Source organism: Belonocnema kinseyi, chromosome 6 (genome assembly GCF_010883055.1).
Source record: "Belonocnema kinseyi isolate 2016_QV_RU_SX_M_011 chromosome 6, B_treatae_v1, whole genome shotgun sequence".
NCBI lineage: Eukaryota > Metazoa > Arthropoda > Insecta > Hymenoptera > Cynipidae > Belonocnema > Belonocnema kinseyi.
The window spans coordinates 48,652,184-48,671,789 of NC_046662.1; the positions used below are offsets into that span (position 1 = coordinate 48,652,184).

General features: G+C 26.8%; 1 protein-coding gene across 1 annotated transcript in view; it reads right to left on the minus strand.

The window, feature by feature from the left end:
* Window positions 1-19,606, minus strand: part of LOC117174953 (receptor-type tyrosine-protein phosphatase kappa) — a 108,687-nt gene that overhangs the window by 63,181 nt on the left and 25,900 nt on the right. Inside the window, exon 2 of the mRNA XM_033364420.1 lies at window positions 3,267-3,357. Coding sequence (XP_033220311.1) covers window positions 3,267-3,315 — 49 coding nt within the window. The 5' untranslated portion in view covers window positions 3,316-3,357. The remainder of the gene's footprint in view (window positions 1-3,266; window positions 3,358-19,606) is intronic.

The window sequence follows — 19,606 nt, forward strand, 5'->3', positions numbered from 1 at the left end:
ATCAGAACAGAAGAAAAGAAGAAGAGAAAAAAACGCAAAACTAATTTGAAGGAAGCAAGAAGCTATTTTATAAATGGGCGTTGATCAGTATGGTGGGAGATAAAGGCACAGAGTTTGCGAGATCTATTGAATTGCTAACAATTTTTCTTTAAATGACACCTAGTTTTACAATCTCTTTCTATCGGTTTCTATCTCTTTATATCTCTTTTGATCTCTTTCTATCTCTTTCTATCTAAATTAAAATTTTAGATTCTCTAAAGGACTTATAATATAGAAAGAAGTTCGCAATAAACATACAGGATTTTTTGAATTAAGAACAAGTCACTAGAATGCCAATAAAGGAAACAAGGGTCATGAGGGGTTCGGAATACAATACTGAGAATTACCTTTTAGTCTCCAATATAAACTTAGATCAGGAAAGAAGAAGAAAGAGAACAAAAAACGAAACAAACACGAATCAAGATTGAGAATTTGCAAAAACCGGAAGTGAAAATAAATTTTTAGAATAAGATGAACGAACCCATAGATAAGGTAACTTGGGAAGCGGTAATAGACAATAAAAATATAGAACGCACATCGGCTATAATCAAGGATCTCATTGTTAGGGGTGCTACTGGAGTGTGTGGTACAGCGGTTGTAAGAAGAATGTCTGGCGACGCATTGTGGAATGATGAAATTTAAGCAGCCGCCCAAAAAAAGAAAGAACCCCATATAAAGATGGTTGAAAATCACAGACCTTAGCTATGAGGAGAGAAATAGATTTAAAAAGGATTACAGACACAAAAAGGGGAAAGTTAAACTACTAGTATCGAAAAGTAAGAAGAAAACCAAAATAGAAGAAGAGAATTTTTTATTTATGTTTTTTTATCGCTTTCTATCTCTTTTTATTCCTTTCTATCTCTTTATCTTTTGACAGTGACTCGAGTTGTTCGTACATCTACACGCTTTGTTCAAAATTATGGGCACATGCCGTCTCTTCAACGTGCTAGCTACAAAAGGATAACTTCGAGTTTAATTGGCTTTTCCTAATTAGAGCGTCGTATCTTTTGTTCTGCAAAACCTGAATCAAGTTGAAGATGCTCTTGGAAATGTATATCTGTCCACAATGAGTCACAATTAAAGGATTTATGTTAGATAATGTAAGAATAAATTAAATCAGCTAATAACAATTACACTGTACAGCGTAAATTAAATATAAATGCTTTATTGTTATAAAAAAACTTCGTGATGTTAAATATTCTTCATTTAACGTCTGAGATTCTTAACTAAAAAAGATAAATTTTCTTGTTTTGTAAAAAACGAATTTTTAACAAAATTGTTTAATTTTTAACCAAAAAGATTAATTTTAAACTAGAATGATGAATCTTCAACTGCACCACTTAAATCTTCAGTTAAAATATAAATTTTCAACGACAAAAAGAGGAATTTTTCCACAAAATTAAGCATAAATTATCTTCAACAAACAAAGGACTTTTTACAAAATTGTTGAATTTTTTACAAATTAGAGAAATTTTTAATCAAATTAGATGAATTCTCAAGAAAAGTGTAATAGTTGGTGTTTCAAACAAAATATATTTTAATTTACAATAAATAAAAGTTGAAGTCAACCTAAAATTATGAATTTTTAACAAAATACTTGTACTTGAAAAAAATTAATTGTCAACAAAATAGTGGAATTTCTATCAACGTAATTGAGTTTTTAACAGGAAAAAATAAATATTTAAAAACAATTTTGATTTTTTAAAAAAGAAAATTACTTTCAGGACATTATTGAATTTCTTACGAAACAGATTCACCTTTAACAAAGTAGTTCAAATTTCAATGCATGCACATTTAACAAAAAATTATTTGTGAACCTAATAGTGGAATTTTTTAACAAAAACAATTTAATTTTGGACTTAAAAAGAAGAATTTTCAACAAAACTGGTGAATTTGGTAACAAAAGAAGAATTTTCACGAAATTTTTGAATTCATCTGGCCTGTTAAAAAAGTCTAGTATTTGGCTTGCAATTTACTTATCTTGTTAAAAATGCTTAATAAATAAAATTTTGGTCAAGAAATAATAAATAAGAAAAAAATAATCTCTAGTGAAAAAAATAGTTTTTGTTGTTGTTAAAGATTCGTCAGTTTGGTTAGAAACTTTACTGCCTTGTTGAAAAATCATTTTGGTTGAAAATGATTCTTCTTGGCTAAAACTTGACTTGAAAATTCAACAATTTGATTGAGATTTCTTTTCTTTTTTTATTTGAAAATAGATCTCTTTTTGTAAAGATTAAATCTCTTCTAATTAAGAACTTTTTGTATATAATTCGTATTTTTGACACGAAAATTCAACTATTTGATGAACATAGTTGTTAAAAATTAATTTTTTCAAGTAAAAGGTTTATAATTTTATTCAAAAATCTATTTCTGCAATTGAAAATGTATATAATTTGTTGAAAAATGATCTTCTTTAGTAGAACATCAATTTTTTTATTGATCTTTTGTGGTTGAATTTAACGGTTTACGATTTCAAATTCAAAAATGAAATTTTTTTGTAAAAATCAATTTTTCGAACAGAAAATGTAACTCACTGTTTGGTAAATTAACCTTTTTAAATCATATTTTCGAGATGAAACTTTTTTTTTTATCAAAAATACATTTATTTTTAATGAAAGTTTAACTATTTCACTTTTAACTGAAAATTCTTCTTCTTTGGCAGAACAAAATTTTCTTTGGGCTGAAAATCCAACTATTTGGTTAATTTTTTTTTTAATTTTGTTGAAAATTCGTCTTTCTTGGTAGAAACTTAACCTTTCTGGGAAAAATTTCACGTATCTAGTTACAAATTGACTTAGCTTGTTTAAAATTCTTTTTCTTAGTAGAAAATTAATCTTCTTGTTTTATCATTTATTGAAAATTCTATTATTTGGTTACAAAATTATTTTCTCTGTAGCAAAGCTTGGCTTTTTCACTCGGAAATTAATAACAACTTGAATAAAACTTTTTTTCGTTACTGACTGAAAAATAATTGTTGGTTAAAACTTGAACTCTTGTTGAAAATTCATTTTTGTGTATAGCAATATAATACTTCTTGTTTGAAAATGCAACTGTTTTATTAAAAATAAATCTTTTTTGGTTGAGGTTTCAACTATTTCATTACAAAAATTGTCTTTTTTATCTAATTCAACTGTTTTTTAAAAATAAAAATAAAAATCTATTCTTGGTTACAATACGCGAAAATTAAATCGGCAAAAATTACAAAAAGAATAATTTTTGAAACTTACATGGAATACACTTTTGGTTTTGATTCTTTTCTCTGTTCGTTGGCTTCATGGCATGCCTACATTGCTGTGCTTCTGTTGTCTTTATTGCTGTCTGTAAAAGAAAGAAATATAGAATTCAAATTTCTGATCTTCTTACAAAAGAAACTTGTTTAAAAACTGCATATTTAAGGGTCATTTTAACATCTCTTAAAATTTTAAATAAGGAAATTACCGTATTACATCACTCAAAACTCTAAGAGATTTTTTTGTATCAGCAAAAGTGGTTGGAACCATTTTAAGGGCAATTTTAACATCCCTTGAAAATTCTTTGAAAAAAATCGAGATTTTTTACGATCGGTAGGTCGAAAATTACATTAAAATAAACTTGAGTAATTTCTTCAATCAGAAAAAGTCGCTAATCTGATTTTAAGGGTAGTTTTAACATTCCTTAAAGAATCTTCTGAGAAAATCGAGAGTTTTTAACTATCGGGAGATTTTTTTATTAAACGAATGGGATCAAAAATCGCTTTAAAATAAACTAAGGTAATTTCTTCTGTCAGGAAAAGTCACTAATCTTATTTTAAGGGTAGTTCTTCACCCCTTAAAGATTCCTCTAAGAAAATCGAGATTTTCTAACTTTTGGGAGACATTTTATGAAATGAATGGGGTCGAAAATCACTTTAAAATAAACTTGGGTAATTTGTTCTACCAGGGTATGTCGCTAATCTTATTTTGGGGGTAGTTTAATATGACTTAATGTTTCAAGTCAGGAAATCGACATAATTTAACACCCAAAACTAGAAGCGAATTTTTAAAATGAAGTTTTGAGGTCATAAATCAATTAAAACTAAAAGCAGTCAATATTTCTTAGCAAGAAAAGTGTTTAAATTTATTTTAAGGGTTGTTTTAACATGCCTTAAGCATTTAAGAAAGGAAATCGACATTTCTAAAATATTAAAACAACGGGAGAATTTTTTAATAAACCATCGAGATCGGAAATCACTTTACAATTAATGTGGAAAAGTTTTTTTCTCAGGAACTGCTATTGAAATTATTTAAGGGTTGTTTTAACATCCCTTAGAGATTCAAACAAGCAAGTAGACATATCCTAACAATGAAAATCATGGGAGATTTTCTTTTTGAAGTATTGAGTGTGGAAATCACTTTAAAAAAATCTGAAAAACATATTCCAGCAGGAAAATTTGATAAATTTTTCAAGGGCTGTTTTAACAACCCTTTAAATAAATTCAAATACTTTTCCTGGTAGAGTTCGCTTTCTGCACTTATTTTGAATTAATTTTCGGCAATAATAGCTTAATTAAAATTCTAAAACTTTTTCTAGTAGGGAACACTTAATACACTAATTCTATAGTAATTTTTTAAAGCAATAATTTAATAAAAAATCTCCTGTGATCAAAATTTTATGGAAATGTCGATTCCGTTAGTTAAATCTTTAAGGAATGTTAAAACTACCCTTAAAATAAGATCTGCGAATTTTTCTGCTAAAGGGGGCTTTCTGTGAATATCTTTAATTGATTTGTCAACCCAATAGCATAATTAAAAAATCTTGTGTGGTTTTGGTTTTTGGAAATTTTTGTCGATTTCCTTGATTGGATGTTAAAGGGGTGTTAAAACAATTGTCACACGTAAATTATCGACCTATCCTGCCATGAGATATTTTTTAAATTTATTAAAAAACTTTTTAACGTCAATAGTTTAATCACAAAATATTTAGTGTCTTTGGTTTTTAAAAAACGTCGAAATTCTTGCTTGAATATTCAGGGGATGTTTAAGCTATCCCCAAACATCCTATGTACACAAAATAGTGAACATGTCAAGTTCATATGTTTAACATTTTTTCAGTCGGTATAATCTACAAAGTATGAGGCAAATATAAAGACATTTTTTAAGAAGGATAACATTTCAATACCAGATAAATTTGTGTTCTAAATATAGGCAAAAATTTGATTTTTGGCAATTGTTTGATAAAAAACTATTAATTTTTCTAATAATTTCGTTTCCATTTATTACGGTTTCGTAGCCCCGGGCAGAAATCCTTATAGTTTCGGTCGGGTAAGAAAAATGAGGGGTGGCGAATTAGAAGAAGTAAGGAGAGAGAAAATAGGGGCATTGAGATTAAATTACGGGGGTATGGAGAGAGAGGGAAAATGTGGGGAAGGGAAGTAAGGAAAGGGAAGGAAATTAATTAAAGGGAAGTGGGGGGAATGAGGGTTAACGATGGAAGTTGAGGTATGGAAAATTATGGGAAATAAGGAGAGAAGAAGTAGGGTAAATTAGGGAATAGAGAGTAAGAGAAATGAGAAAGAATGATGGAATTGAAATAGAATGAGAAAAAGGAAGTAGAGATACTAAGGGGAAATGAGGGCAGGGGAAGTAGATGATGTTACAGGAGAAGATGTAAGGGAAGTGAGATGAAAAAATGTTTTAGGGGGAAGGAAAATTTTAAAGAAATAAGGAGATGGAAAGAGAAGGAAAATTTTAAAAAGTTAATTGAGGGTAAATCAGGCTGGGTGAATTCATGGAAAATGAGGGTTAGTTAAGTAAGGTGAAATGATTGTAGAAGGAGGATGAAAGGGAAATATAGGGCAGGTAAGTAAGGTAAAAAAAGGGAAATCGAGGAAGAAGACGTAGAGAAATTAGGGGTTGGGAAATGAGAAGAGTAGAAGCAGTAGAACTGAGGGAAAATGAGAAGACGAGAATTATGAGATGCGATGGGGAATGCGAAGAGAAGAAGTATTGAATTAAAGTGAAAATTAGGGGAAATGAGGGGAGTGGAATTAGGAGAAGTGCAGTAAACTAAGGGGATGAGAATCATGGGGAATTGAGGGAATGAAGATTAGGGAAAATAAGGGGAGAAAAAGTGGCAAAAGCAAAGGGAAATGACGGTTGGAGGAGTCACGGAAAAAGTGATTTAAAGAAGTTGGGAAAGGGGACAAAATGAAAAAGGGAGAAAGTTGAGAGGGAAAGTAGGAGAAGTGTGGGTAGATGATTGTATGCGAAGTAAGGGAAATGCGAGTATGGAAGTAGGCTAAGGAAGAGGAAATGATACAATAGGATGTAGGGATTGTGAGGAGAAATGCAGAGTGGCTAATCAAGGGCAACTAGGGCTATGGAAGTATGGTGTAACAACTTAAGTAGTGTCAGTGAAGGGAAATGATAGTTTGAAGAGTGAGGTGAAATGACTGGAAGTACGAGAACTGAGAGGAAATGAGATGACGGGAATTATGAGGCGCGGTCGGAAAGGCGGGCAGAAGTAGAAAAATTAAAGAGAAATCGGAGGAAATGAGGGGATGAGAATCAGGGGAAATGAGGGGATAAGTGTCGGGGGAAATGAGGGTTAGAGAATCTACAAAAACAGGGGGAAGTGGGGATTTGAGGAGTAAAGGGAAAAGTTGGGTTTAAAATTGGGGAAAGGGGACGAAATAAAAAAGAAGCGAAGCAAGAAAGAGAAGCAGGAAAAATGTGATGAAATGATTGTACGAGAAGTAAGGAAAGTAAGGGGATGGAAGTAGGATAAGGGGAGGGAAACGATGGAATAGGATTTAAAGATTGTGACGGGAAATTTAGGGATAAGAAGTGAAAAAAATGAGAGCTAAGGAAGAAATGAGGGTTAAGGAAGGGAGGCGAATAAACATTAGAATTGAGAGTAAAGACAAATGATAGTTGGGTAAGTGAGGTAAAATTCTTAGAAGTACAGGAAGAGAGGAGATGAGAGGACGGGAATTAAGAGAGGGGAAGGGAAATTCGGGGAGAAGTAGGAAAATTAAGGGGAAATTAGGGACAATATGTACATTAGAAATAGGACAAGTAAGTGGAAATAAGGTAAAGCGAATTAGAGGAATTAAGGGGAGTAGAATTAGCCAAAGACAAGGTAAATGAGGGTTGGGGGAGTAGAAGAAAAAAATGGTTGAAGATTTGGGGAAAGGGGGATTCAGGACAAATTAGTGGAGTATAATTACTAGAAGTAAGGGCGAATTCTGAGATGAGAGTTAGAAGAAGTAAGGGGTGGAGAAGTGAAAAAAGCAAGGGGAAATAAGGATTAGAGGAGTGAAAGAAAAATTCGGGTTGCATATTCAAGAAAGAGGACAAAATAAAAGAGAAGAGATGCAGGGAATGTAAAGTAGGAGAAGTTTAGGGAAATGATTGTATAGGAAGCAAAGGAAATGAGGGTATAGAAGTTGCATAAGGGATCGGAAATCAGAAATTAGGATTTAGGGATAGTGAGGAAAACCCGGGTAGGGGAAGTAATAGAAATAAGGGTTGGAGAAGTGAGATGAAATAACCCATGTAGGGGGATGAAAAGAAATTATGGTTGGGGATGTGAGGTGAAATGCCTGGAGGTACGGGGCGAGTGAAAAAATGAGTCGTCAGGAAGTAGAAATCTTGATAAGAAATGCGGGGAGAAGAAGTAAAGAAATTAAGGAAAGATAAGAGAAAATGAGGGGAGTAGAAATGGGAGAAGTAAAGGGAAATGAGGGGATGATAATTGAAGAAAAAAGTGGAGTGTGGAAGTGGGGAAAGGGAACATAATAAAAGGGGGAAATACAGGGATGCGGAGTGGAAGAAGAGATGTTTAGGAAAGTGCGGGAAACAACATAGGTAGGAGTAGTGAAGAGAATTGATAGCTGGGGAAGTGAGGGGCAGGGGCAATGGTGGGAGGGGAAATTATGGGAGCGGAAGTAGATGAAGTGAGGGAAAATGAGGAAGAAGTACGGCAAATTAAAGTATTGTGAGTAGGGGAAATGATGGAATGGGAAGTCGAGAAACTAAAGGAAAAGATGGGATAAGAAGTAAGGGACGTGGGAAGAACCACAATGTAGTTAGTAGAAAGCTTCTCTTTCCCTCAATTGGAACAGTACTTATCAGATATAGACTCAATAAGTTCCGAAGAGAAAGACTTTCTAATTTAACAGTCTATGTATATGCTATTAAGCCATAAATCACTTATCTGGAAGAATGAAAGGATCCTGTTGTAAAAACTGAGGTTATTATTTCGCTAAATTCCACAAAAGTTACCCTTCGACACTTCAAGAAGAGAATATGAAAAGGGAGAAGAGGGTGAGAGGAGGGGAGATATACTATTGAGAGATAAGACGTAACCTGAAAAAAAATTATAAAAGCAAATGCACCCCTCTCTATAAATGCGATATATAGGTCAGATAGCTGAAGAAAATGCTTTTTATCTTAATATTGGTACTTTGCTTAGCTAAAAGGTTCAATTTTCCTTGATGACAAATAAATTACAATTGATCGTAAGATAAGCCAAATTAGGATTTGTTTAGGGTAATTTGAAGGCGCAAGAACCCGCTTATAAGTCAAATCAAACAAAACAGAATAAGATAAAAATTACTTTTTGTTATCTTCATAAATATCTCTTATTCTATATTTATTATTAGTAAAGAAAAATGGATCCCTTAAATAGGGTAATTTCGGTAATTTGGGTAAAATTGAAACACTCCTAAATTTCCTAAATTGATAAAATAAATTACTCAGAACTGTTCCAAGAATCTGGAATCAGTTCAAGACTTAACTGGTTCTAGATTCTGGTTAGGACCACCCACCTTGAGCAATTTCAACTATCCATTTAGGAATGTCCAAATTGACCCCACATTTTCGAAATTCAGCCGTTTAAGGTACTATGATATGGTAGTTAAAAAACCTAATATTATGCAAATCCATTTTTCCTTTATCTTTTATTTATTGTTTTTAGAAACTGATCTATTATTTCTAAAGTTCCAGCTTCACTATCCTCTAACGCATATCGTTTGATCTTTTCTGATAAAGTTTTCCCGATGACCTAAGCGATTTTAATTTATTTATAATCTTAAACAAACCTAAAGTCTTAAAAATACTTCAAATTTATGGCATCAATAAATCTTACTGCAAAATAGTTGTTCAAGAAGAGTTATACCGGTTAAGATAAAAAACGTGACAATACCTTATGACCTGATATTGTTGTTGTCAAAATTTTCCTATTGGCAGTTCATTTTGCAAAAGTATTTTAATAACAATTGTCTTATATTACGCTATTTATTAATTTTTTATTTTAAGAATATAATTAATTATTTTTCTATTTTTATTTTTTCTACTTCGAAAAGTCAAATCTTATAAACTTGTATAAACAAAATTCGAACAAACCTTGATCTGTCGTCCAGGAAGAACAAAAATTATTCGCAACAAATTAAGTTAATAAAATAGAAAAAAAAATGAAATTTCCGTTACTTTTAAATTTAAAATTATTTTAAATAAACTTAATGTAGTATTTTACTTTTTTATAATTATTTACAACATGAAAATAATTTATAAACATATAATCGTAACAAAACAAATATAAAAATTTGAAACTAATTATTGCCTTATTATAATTAATATTTCTAATTACCTTCCAACATAAAACATTTGTGAAAATTAGGATGATTAGGATTATTCAGACCCGTGAAATCACATAAAATTTAATGACATTTCCTGACATCCTGGAAAATTTTATAAAAATACTCTTTGAGCCTTAAAAACTCATTATTGTAATTGAAATCCTTGAAAATTTGATAAATTCCATTTAAATTCTTTAAAAATCGCTTGGAATTTTCTTAATTGACTCTAAATATTGTAAATTCTATTAAGTCTTTCAAATTTCCTTTCAATTTTTTAAAGCTTTTCAAAATTTCTTGGAATATTTAAAAATACCAAAAAATATTTTAAATCCTTTGGAATCCCTTCAATTTATTTAAATCTCTTGAAAATTTCGAGAAATATTTTTAAATACCCTAAAATAATTAATTATAATTATTATTATATCCCTTGAAACTTTTTAAACCACTTTAAAATTCTTTTGAATCTTTCAAAATACCCTAAAATCCTTTGAAATCCGTTTAATTTATTTAAATATTTTAAAATTTTATGGAATATTATAAAGTTCCCTTGAATATTTAAATACCCTCCAATTTTTTTAAATACCTTGTAATATTTGAAAATAGACTAAAAGTTTTTGGAATCTTTAAAAATACCCTAAAATATTTCGAATCCTTTGGAATCCCTTCAATTTATTTCAATCTCTTAAAATTTCGAGAAATTTTTCAAAATACCCTAAAATTATTATTTATAATTATTATTATATCCCTTGAAATTTTTCAAACCACTTAAAAATTCCTTTGAATCTTTCAAAATACCCGACAATCTTTTGAAATCCCTTCACTTTATTTAAATATTTTAAAGTGTTATGGAATATTTTTAAATACCCTGCATTTTTTTAATTCCTTCTAATGTTCAAAAATACCTTAAAATCCTACGAAATACATTCAATTTATTGTATGTTTTAATACTCTTAAAAATTTCTTGGAATTTAAAGAAATACCCAAAAATATTTTGAATTGAAATATATGAAAATTCCTTGGAATATCTTTAACTACCATAAAATATTTTAGGTCCTCAGAAATACCTTTCATTGATTTAGTAATATTAAAAATTTCCATTATTTTTAAGAATACCCTAAAATATTTCATATTCCTTGAAATTTTTTAAAACCCTTGAAAAATTCTTTGCAATCTTAAAAAATACTTTAAAATTCCTTGAAACCCCTTCATTTTATTCAAATATATTGAAAATTCTTATATATTGATTCCTTTGGAATACCTTAAATTTATTTAAAACACTTAAAAATTTCGTGACATCTTTTTAAATACCCCAAAAAATTCCAAACAACTTGAAATCTTTTTAAATTGTTTTGGAATTTTCTATAATTTTTGAAAATACTTAAAAATATTTAAAAATGCCCTAAAATTCTTTCAAATCACTTGCATTTGATAAAATCGATTTAATATTGCTTAAAATATTGGAAAATACCCTAAAATATTTCAAATCCTTTGAAATCCCTTTAATTATTTGAATTTCTTTAAAATTTTGAAGAATACTTTAAAATATCTTAAAATATTGAAAATCTGTTGAAATTATTTTTCATTTTTTGAAAATTTATAAAGCTCGTGATAATACCTTGAAACCTTTAAAAATACCCCAAAAATTTGAAACCCCTTCTATTTTTTATTATGTATTGAAAATTGCTTGAAATATTTAAAAATACCCTAAAATATATCAGATCTTTTAAATTCAATTTATTCAAATCTCGAACAATTTTGGAAAATATTTTAAAATCCCCTTAAATATTTAAATACCTTGCAATTTTTCAAAGCTAATAAAAATTCCTTGGTATCTTTAAAAATACCCTAAAATTCTTTGAAATTCCTTTAATTTATTCAAATATTATGAAAAATTCTTGAAATGATTTAAAGTTACATAAAATATTTTAAACTCTCAGAAATAACTCAAATTGATTTAAGTCTATTGAAATTTCCTAAAAATACCCTAAAACATTTCACATCCCTTGAAATTTTTTAAAGCTCTTGAAATCCTTTTGAATTTTTAAAAATACTCTTCATTTCATTAAAAACCCTTCAGTTTATTGAAATATATTGAAAATTTCTTTAAATATTTTAAACTAAGCAAACGCGTTTCAAATACTTTGAAACCTCTTTCATTCATTTAAATTTACTATTAATTCTCAGGAATTTTTTGAAATGCCCAAAATAATTTCAAATTTTTCGAGATATTATTATATCCCTCGAAATTTTTCAATCCACACGAAAACTCCTTTTAGTCTATCAAAATGCCCAAAAATTCTTGAAATCCGTTTAATTTATTTAAATATCTTAAAATATTATAGAATATTTAAACCCTGCAATTTCTGTTAAAATTCCTAAGAATCATTAAAAATACCCTAACATTCCTTGAAGCCCCTTCAGTTTTAAGCCCTAACATTTGTTTATTATTTTAAAACCTCTTCAATTCATTTAAATCGATTGAAAATTCATTAAAATCTATTAAAAATTCCTAGGTATTTTTTGAAATACTCTAAATAATTTCCCATCCTTTTAAATATTTTGAAATATTGAAAACTCCTTGGAATCTTTAAAAAAATGTTCGGAAATTCCCTCAAATTTCTTAAATCCCTTAAAAATTCCATGGAGTCTTTTAAAATACCCTAAAAATAACAAATCCATTAAATTATTTCCATATTATTATCCATATTAATATTATAACCCTAAAATATTTTCAAACCTCTGAAATCTCTTGAAATTATCTAAAAAAATTATTATTGTTTGTAGACAATAATTAAGTCAAGTTAAAAAACATGAATGTTTAAACAATATCTTAAAATTTCTAATCATATTCTCTTTGAATAATGCTAGAAAAATTCAGTTTTTTCTCAAATATTCCAATTTTTTCAATTCCAAATTCATGTAAGAATAATTAATTCCAGTTAACAAAAAATGGTTTAAAATTTATTATTATTTTTCATAATATTCTCTCTGAATAATTTTAAAAAGTTTCGGTTTTTTCACATTTTTAAACTTAAGGTACTTCTTTTACTTAAAGTAAGATAATAATTAATAAAACTTAGTAAAAAGAATTTTTTAAACAAATTACTATTGTTTATAACCATATTTTTCCATAGTAATGCTAGGTAGTTGCAGTTTTTCTCTAATTTTCCACATTTTGTTACCTTTTTACTTAGAGCGGAGCAATAATTTATTAAATTGAAATAACTATTTGTTTAAACAATTTATTTTTATGTAACTACAATAATATTTGTTTAGAATGATGCTAGAAAAATGCAGATTTTTCTCAAAAATGTTACTTTTTGTCCACTGTTCAATTAATGTTAGATAATAATTAAGTCAAGGTGATAAACCTAATTGTTTAAACTATATATTATTATTTCTAATTGTATTCTCTCTAAATAATCTTAGAATATTTCTTTTTTTCTGAATTTTTAAACTTTCAATCAACTTTTTACGTAAAGTAAGGTAATAATTAATGCAATTTATCAAAAAAAAACTTTAAAACAAATTTTGATTGTTTATAACTATCTTATCCTATGGTAATCCTAGATAGTTTCAGTTTTTTCAGGAATTTTCTATTTTTTGTCTATTTTTCAATTAATTTATGATAATATTCTTTTTGATTAATGTTAGAAAGTTTTTTCTGAAAATTTGCAAGTTTGGGCACACTCTTCACGTAAATTGATATAATAATTAGTGAAATTTAGAAAAAATAAGTGTTAAACAAATTATTATTGTTTATAACTATCTCCTCCTATAGTAATGCTAAATAGTTTGCGGGGTTTTCACCAATTTTCGACTTTTTGCAACTCTCCGCTCAGAGCAAGGCAATTATGTATTAAATTTAACATAAATATTTGTTTAAACAAATTATTATTATATACAATAATATTCTCTTAGAAAAATACTAGAATTATGTAGCTTTTTAAAAATATTTCATTTTTGTCCACTACTCAGTTCAAGTGAGATAATCATTAATTCCAGTTAAAAATATTGTTTAAACAATTTATCATTATGTTTCATCATATTCTTTTTGAATAATGTTGGAAAATTGCGGTTTTTTCGAATCTTCAAACTGTTGGTATACTTTTTACTAAAAGTGAGGTAATAATTAATGCAACTTAACAAAAAGATTTTTTTAAGCAAATTTTTATTGTTTATAACTATCTTCTTCTATAGTAATGCTAGATAGTTGCTGTTTTTTTAATTCTTAATTTTTTGTTAACTTTTTAATCAGATTAAGATAATAATTAATATAATTTAACAAACCCGCTAATTTAGATGCAAAAACTTTTATAAATCTAAAACCAAACTTTCGAAATTTTTATTTTAAATTCGAAATTGATGAATATTATTGATGAAGTTGGAGTGAGAGCTTTAGCAGTGAAATGAACTGGAATACTTCATGTGACATAAAAAAAGATAAGAATAGGAAAGAGGGTGGGAGTTTCGATCGAAACGGTGGGAACTACGGACTTGAACCAATAAATATCCACCCTGTGGCAGTGCTTTTGATATGAAACCAAACTGCAACCGTCAGGCGCAGGAAAAGAAAAATATTTCGATGAAACTGCTAATAAAATACCGTGATTTAAAATATTTAAAATCGATACAAGAATCACGCTTGAGTTCGTTTTTGAAATAAGATAATGTTTTTGTTTGTGAAACTTCTGAGCGGTCCAGAGATTTGTAAAAAGATAAGTGGGTAGACCCTTATTTATTGATAGATGGGGATTATTAATTACTATTACTATTACGTTATCAATAATAATATGCAGTATTTTAAAAAACTCTGATACAAATATTCAGGTTACTATTTATTTTTAAAAAATTCTTGATCACATGAATTCAAGCTGAAATTAAATTGTAAATATTCAGAACTGAAAATAAGTATTATCAGTTTGTTTTTAAATTTATATAAATATAACTTTTAGAAGATTCTTGAGAAAATTTGAAAAACATTTTTGAAGAACTCAGATGTGCCAAAAAAAATCTAGAAGATTTTATAGAAATTTTTTATTTGATAGGATGTTATAAAATATTAGGAAAAATTCGGATCTTTTAGAGAGATGTTTAAGACTTTTAGAAGTTTGGAAGAAATCAAGAAATTTTTAAAAATGTTTCCAAGTTTTTAAATATTTCTAATATATTTCTGCTAATTGAAATGTCTTAAACTCCTGAAATTATTTTTAAAATATGTGCTCAAATTTATCTTAGAATTTTGAAAAATTATTCAAAATGCAAAAAAATCCATATAATCTTCTTTTGATTCGATTTGATTTATTACGCGATATCATCCAAATATTTCCAGTTTTTTCGGAAATTACTTTATTCTATTAAACCCTTTCAAAATTCTCTTAAAGTGCCTCAAATTTTCTTTTAATCTTTAAAAATCTCAATTTCTAAAAATCTTTTAAAGTTTAAAATTCTTTTTGAGTCTCTTTAGTTCCTCTAGATATTTCTTGAATTTGCTCGATTTTGTTTTATTTTTAAACTTAAAAAATTTAAGCATTTTGCTTTAAATTATCTTAGGAAAATTCGGTTTTTAATCTTTACAGACCTTCTAAGCCTTCTAATCTTTAAAAATTATTCAAATTTTTCCCGAATTTTTTTTTAGATTCTGCAAAATTAAAAAAAAATTACCTTAAAATTTTCTAGATTTTCCTTTAACAATTTTAGAAATCTATAGAAATTTTCAAAAATATTTTGAGATAATTTTTTAAAATTTACTTCTTTGAAATAAAAAATCATTTTCATTTTTCCTAGGAACTTAAAGAAAATTTTTTGATTTTCGTGAAACTTTACAAAATTCTTAAAAAATCGTTACAAGTTTCATTTATATTTTTTAATTCTTTCAAAACTTCTGAATATCTCTTAAACTTACTCACATTTTTTCTAAAATTATTTAATATGGCAAAATTGCGCTTCAAAATCTTTTACACACTTTTCAAAAATTTTAGGAAATAATTTTAAAAATTTTGAAATCCTTCAAAATTCTTATAAATCTCTTGAAATTTTACAAATCTCTTTAAATTCTTTTAAATTAGCTTGAACTTTTTTAAAGTTCTTCAAATATACTTTAAAATAATTGAAGATGCAATAAAATGCTTTAAATCTTGTAAAGATTTTTAAAATTCCTTAAAATCTTTAGAAATCTTTGAAAACCCTTGAAATATTTTTAATTGTTAGAAATTCATTAAAATTGCATTTTATTTATTTTCCAAAGTTCTCTAGAAATCCCTTAAAAAAGAGATTAAAATCTTTGGAAGTCCTATAAAATTCTCTGAAATCCATTGATACCTCTGGGAATATTTTAAAATCAATTAAATTCTTAAAAATCTGTTCAAAATGCATAAAAAAACAACTAAAATAATTTAAGCCATCTGAAATTCTTGAAAATCTCTAAAATACCTTTCAAAAATTAAATTTAGTCCCTAAATTGCTGCAGTAATCCTTCTGAAAAATTTAAGTTCCTATCAAAACCGCTTAAATCTGATAAAATTCTTTGAAATGTTTGAAAGCCCTTCAAAATTTTTTGACATTTCTTGAAATTTTTAAGATCTCTGAAAATTATTTGAAAACTTTCAAAAGAATTAAAAATCTTTTGAAATTGAATAAATTTCTTTATATCCCTTGAAATCCATGAAATCTGTAGAAAATCCTTGAAAGAAAATTGATTTTATTCCCTGAAGTTCTCCAGAAATTTGTTAAAATTCTTTAAAATCCATAGAAATCTGTTGGAATCGTAAAAAAATTCATTTAAATCAATATAAATTATGGAAATCTTTATAAATAAAAATTACTAGGCATTTCTGGCAATTATGGAAATCCCTTGAAATGAAATTTATTTTATTTTCTAAAGTTCTCTAAAAATTCGTTGAAATTCCTCTAAATTCATTAAAATAATTAGAAATCATTTTAAAAAACCCTTCAATATTACTTAAATTTAATTCATTTAAAAAATGTCTGTAAAAACATCCAAATCCATAGAAATCTTTGAAATCCTATGAGATCTTGAAAATTTTGGAATGTCTTGAAATTATTTGGAATTTTTCAGAATAGTTTTAAATATTTTAAAAATTTTAAAATCCCGTAATATCTTTAAAATAATTGGAGTTGCTGCAAAAACCTTTAAGCATTGTTTAGTTTTTTGAAATACTTTTAAATCTTTGACAATTTGAAAAAAATTCTTTGAAATGCCGTGAAATTGTATAAATTTCTTGAAGTAACCTTAAAAATTTTGGAACTCTTATAAAACTCTTTGAAATCATTTGAAGTTTTTGAAGTATCTCGATATTCTCAGGAATTTTTTAAAATATCTTAAAATCTTAAAAATCGTTCAAAATCGCGTAATACCTTTGAAATAGTTTGAGGTCCTAGAAAATTCCTTAAAACTGTTAAAGTTCTTTACAATTTTTGGAAATTTTTGAAATCCCTTGAAATTTTTTGGAATCTTTGGAAACCTTGAATCGTCAAAATCCAATAAAATAAGTACAAATGATTTAAAATCTCTTTAAAATATATTAAAGTTTTCTTTTTAAAAAGTTCGAATCCATTGAAATCTTTTACGTCCTTGGAGATTGCATAAAATCTTTTAAATATTGTGAAATTTAAAATCCCTTGAAATTAAATTAAATTTTATTAATTTCCAAATTCTTTAGAAACGCCTTAAAATGAAGCTTGAAATTTTTGGAAAACCTACAAAATTCTTTGAAATCCCAAAAATCGTTTAAAATAACTGGAGGTTGTGTGAAATCCCTTAAATATTGCTTAGTTCTTTGAAATCTTAAGAAATCTAAAAAAATTCTTTAAAATTGGTTGAATCTTTTAAATTTCTTTAAAATAGTTTAACATTTTTTCAAATCCAGAAAAACCTTTGCAATAATTTAGGCTCTTCTAATATAAATTAAATTTTGTAGAAATTTTTGAAATCCTACAAAATTCTTTGATATTCTTTAATAACTTTTTAATCTCTAAAAATTCTTGGAATCTTTGAAAATAACTTCATATCTTTTAAAGTCTTTTAAATTTTGTAAATCCCTTCATGCCTCTCGCAATGTTTAAAATCCGTAGAAATCCTTTGCAATAAAATTTATTTTATTTCCTACAGTTTTCGAGAAATTAGCGCAAAATCTATTAAAATCCATTTAAATCTTTAGAATCGTCCGGAGTCCTTAAAAATTGCATTTTTTTTAGAAATCCTTTGAAATCTGCAAAATTTCGAAAAATTATTTGAAATCCCTTGCAATTTTTTAAAATCCTTTAAAATTATTGGAAATTCCTTGAAATTCTGGAAAATTTGTTAAAACACCTCAAAATCTTTAAAATCTTTGAAAATCCCGTGATATATTTGAAATCATTTGAAATCCTAGAAAATTCCCTAAAACTTTTTAAATTCTATAAAAATTCTTGAACTCCTTAGAAATGCAGAGATCATTTAAAATCTCTTAAATATTCATTAGAGTTCCCTGAAAAAATTGAAATCACTTGAATTTTTTTTAATATTTGGAGATTCAATAAAAATATTTTAAATCTTGTGAAATTCCTGGAAATACTTTGAAATAGATTGAAATTGCATTAGATGTTATTTATTTTTCAAATTTCTCTAGAAATACTTAAAAAATACAAAACTGTTTGAAATCCCTTAGAATTTTCAAAATCTCTTCAAGTTTTTTTGCAATTTCTGAAAATGATTTAAAATATTTTAAAATCCAAAAAATCCTTTAAATTAATTGGAGTTCATTTGAAATACCTGAAATATTGTTTAATTTATTAAACTCTTTTGGAATCTTAAAATATTTTTTTGAAATTTGATAAATCTCTTAAAATTCTTTAAAATAGCTTAACATTTTTTTAAACCAGCAAGTACTTTGAAATAATTAAAGGTTCTATAAAAGCAATTAATTTCTGTTAAATTTTTTTAAATCAGGCAAAACTCTTTGACAATCCAAGAAAATTTTTTAATCTCTTAAAATTTCTTAGAATCTTTCAAAATAACTTAAAATCTTTTACATTTTTTTAAATTTTGTAAATTCCTTCATATATCTTGCAATTATTGAAATCCGTAGAAATTCTTATTATTATCCAAAAGTTTCTAGACATTCTTTGAAGTTTTTAAAATATTTTAAAATTCTTTGGAATTTAAACAAATAGTTTGCAATTTTTTCAATTCTTTTGAATGTTGTAAGTCCCTTCATATCTTTTGCAATCATTGAAATCCGTCGAAATTTTTCCAAATAAAATTTATTTTATTTCCTAAAGTTTTCTAAAAATTAGCTAAAATTCCTTAAAATCTATTCAAATCTTTGAAATAATTGTAGTACCTATAAAATCACTTAAATCTTGTAAAATTATTTGAAGTGTTTTTAATTTCTTCAATTTACTTTGAAATATTTAAAAATGAATAAAAATCTCTAAAAAATAATTAAAAATTTTTTTAAATCCTTCATACCCCTTAAAATTTTCAAAATCTGTAGAAATCCCTTCAAATTAATAAAAATTCTACGCTAAATATATGAAGCATTTAATTATTAGTTTAAAGTTTCTATATCTTTTGTATCGCTTTTCTCAATATTTTGAAGTCAGAAATTTCTCTTCCGTGTTTCTTATGAAGATTCTCTATAATAATTTTACTAAAATTTAAGAAAATAATAAGAAATTCGTCAAATAAAAATTATTATAAGCCTTTACTTAATTGCCTATAATATTTTTTCGTAACCAGCATATAAGAGTATGTTGAGAACTCTTTGAACAGTTTTGAAACTCTGGAAAAACTGATTAACGAAAAAAAATACACACAAAAAAAAGTAATCTATCTTTTGAGCAGAAAGAAAGAAAATCAATGAAGCTGGTAATTTTTCAAATTTTTTTTCGAGGTGGCTTTCGATTGGATGTCGTAGGTTCCCGTCATACGAGAAAAGAGGCGAATCTCGACGATTTAAGAAGAGA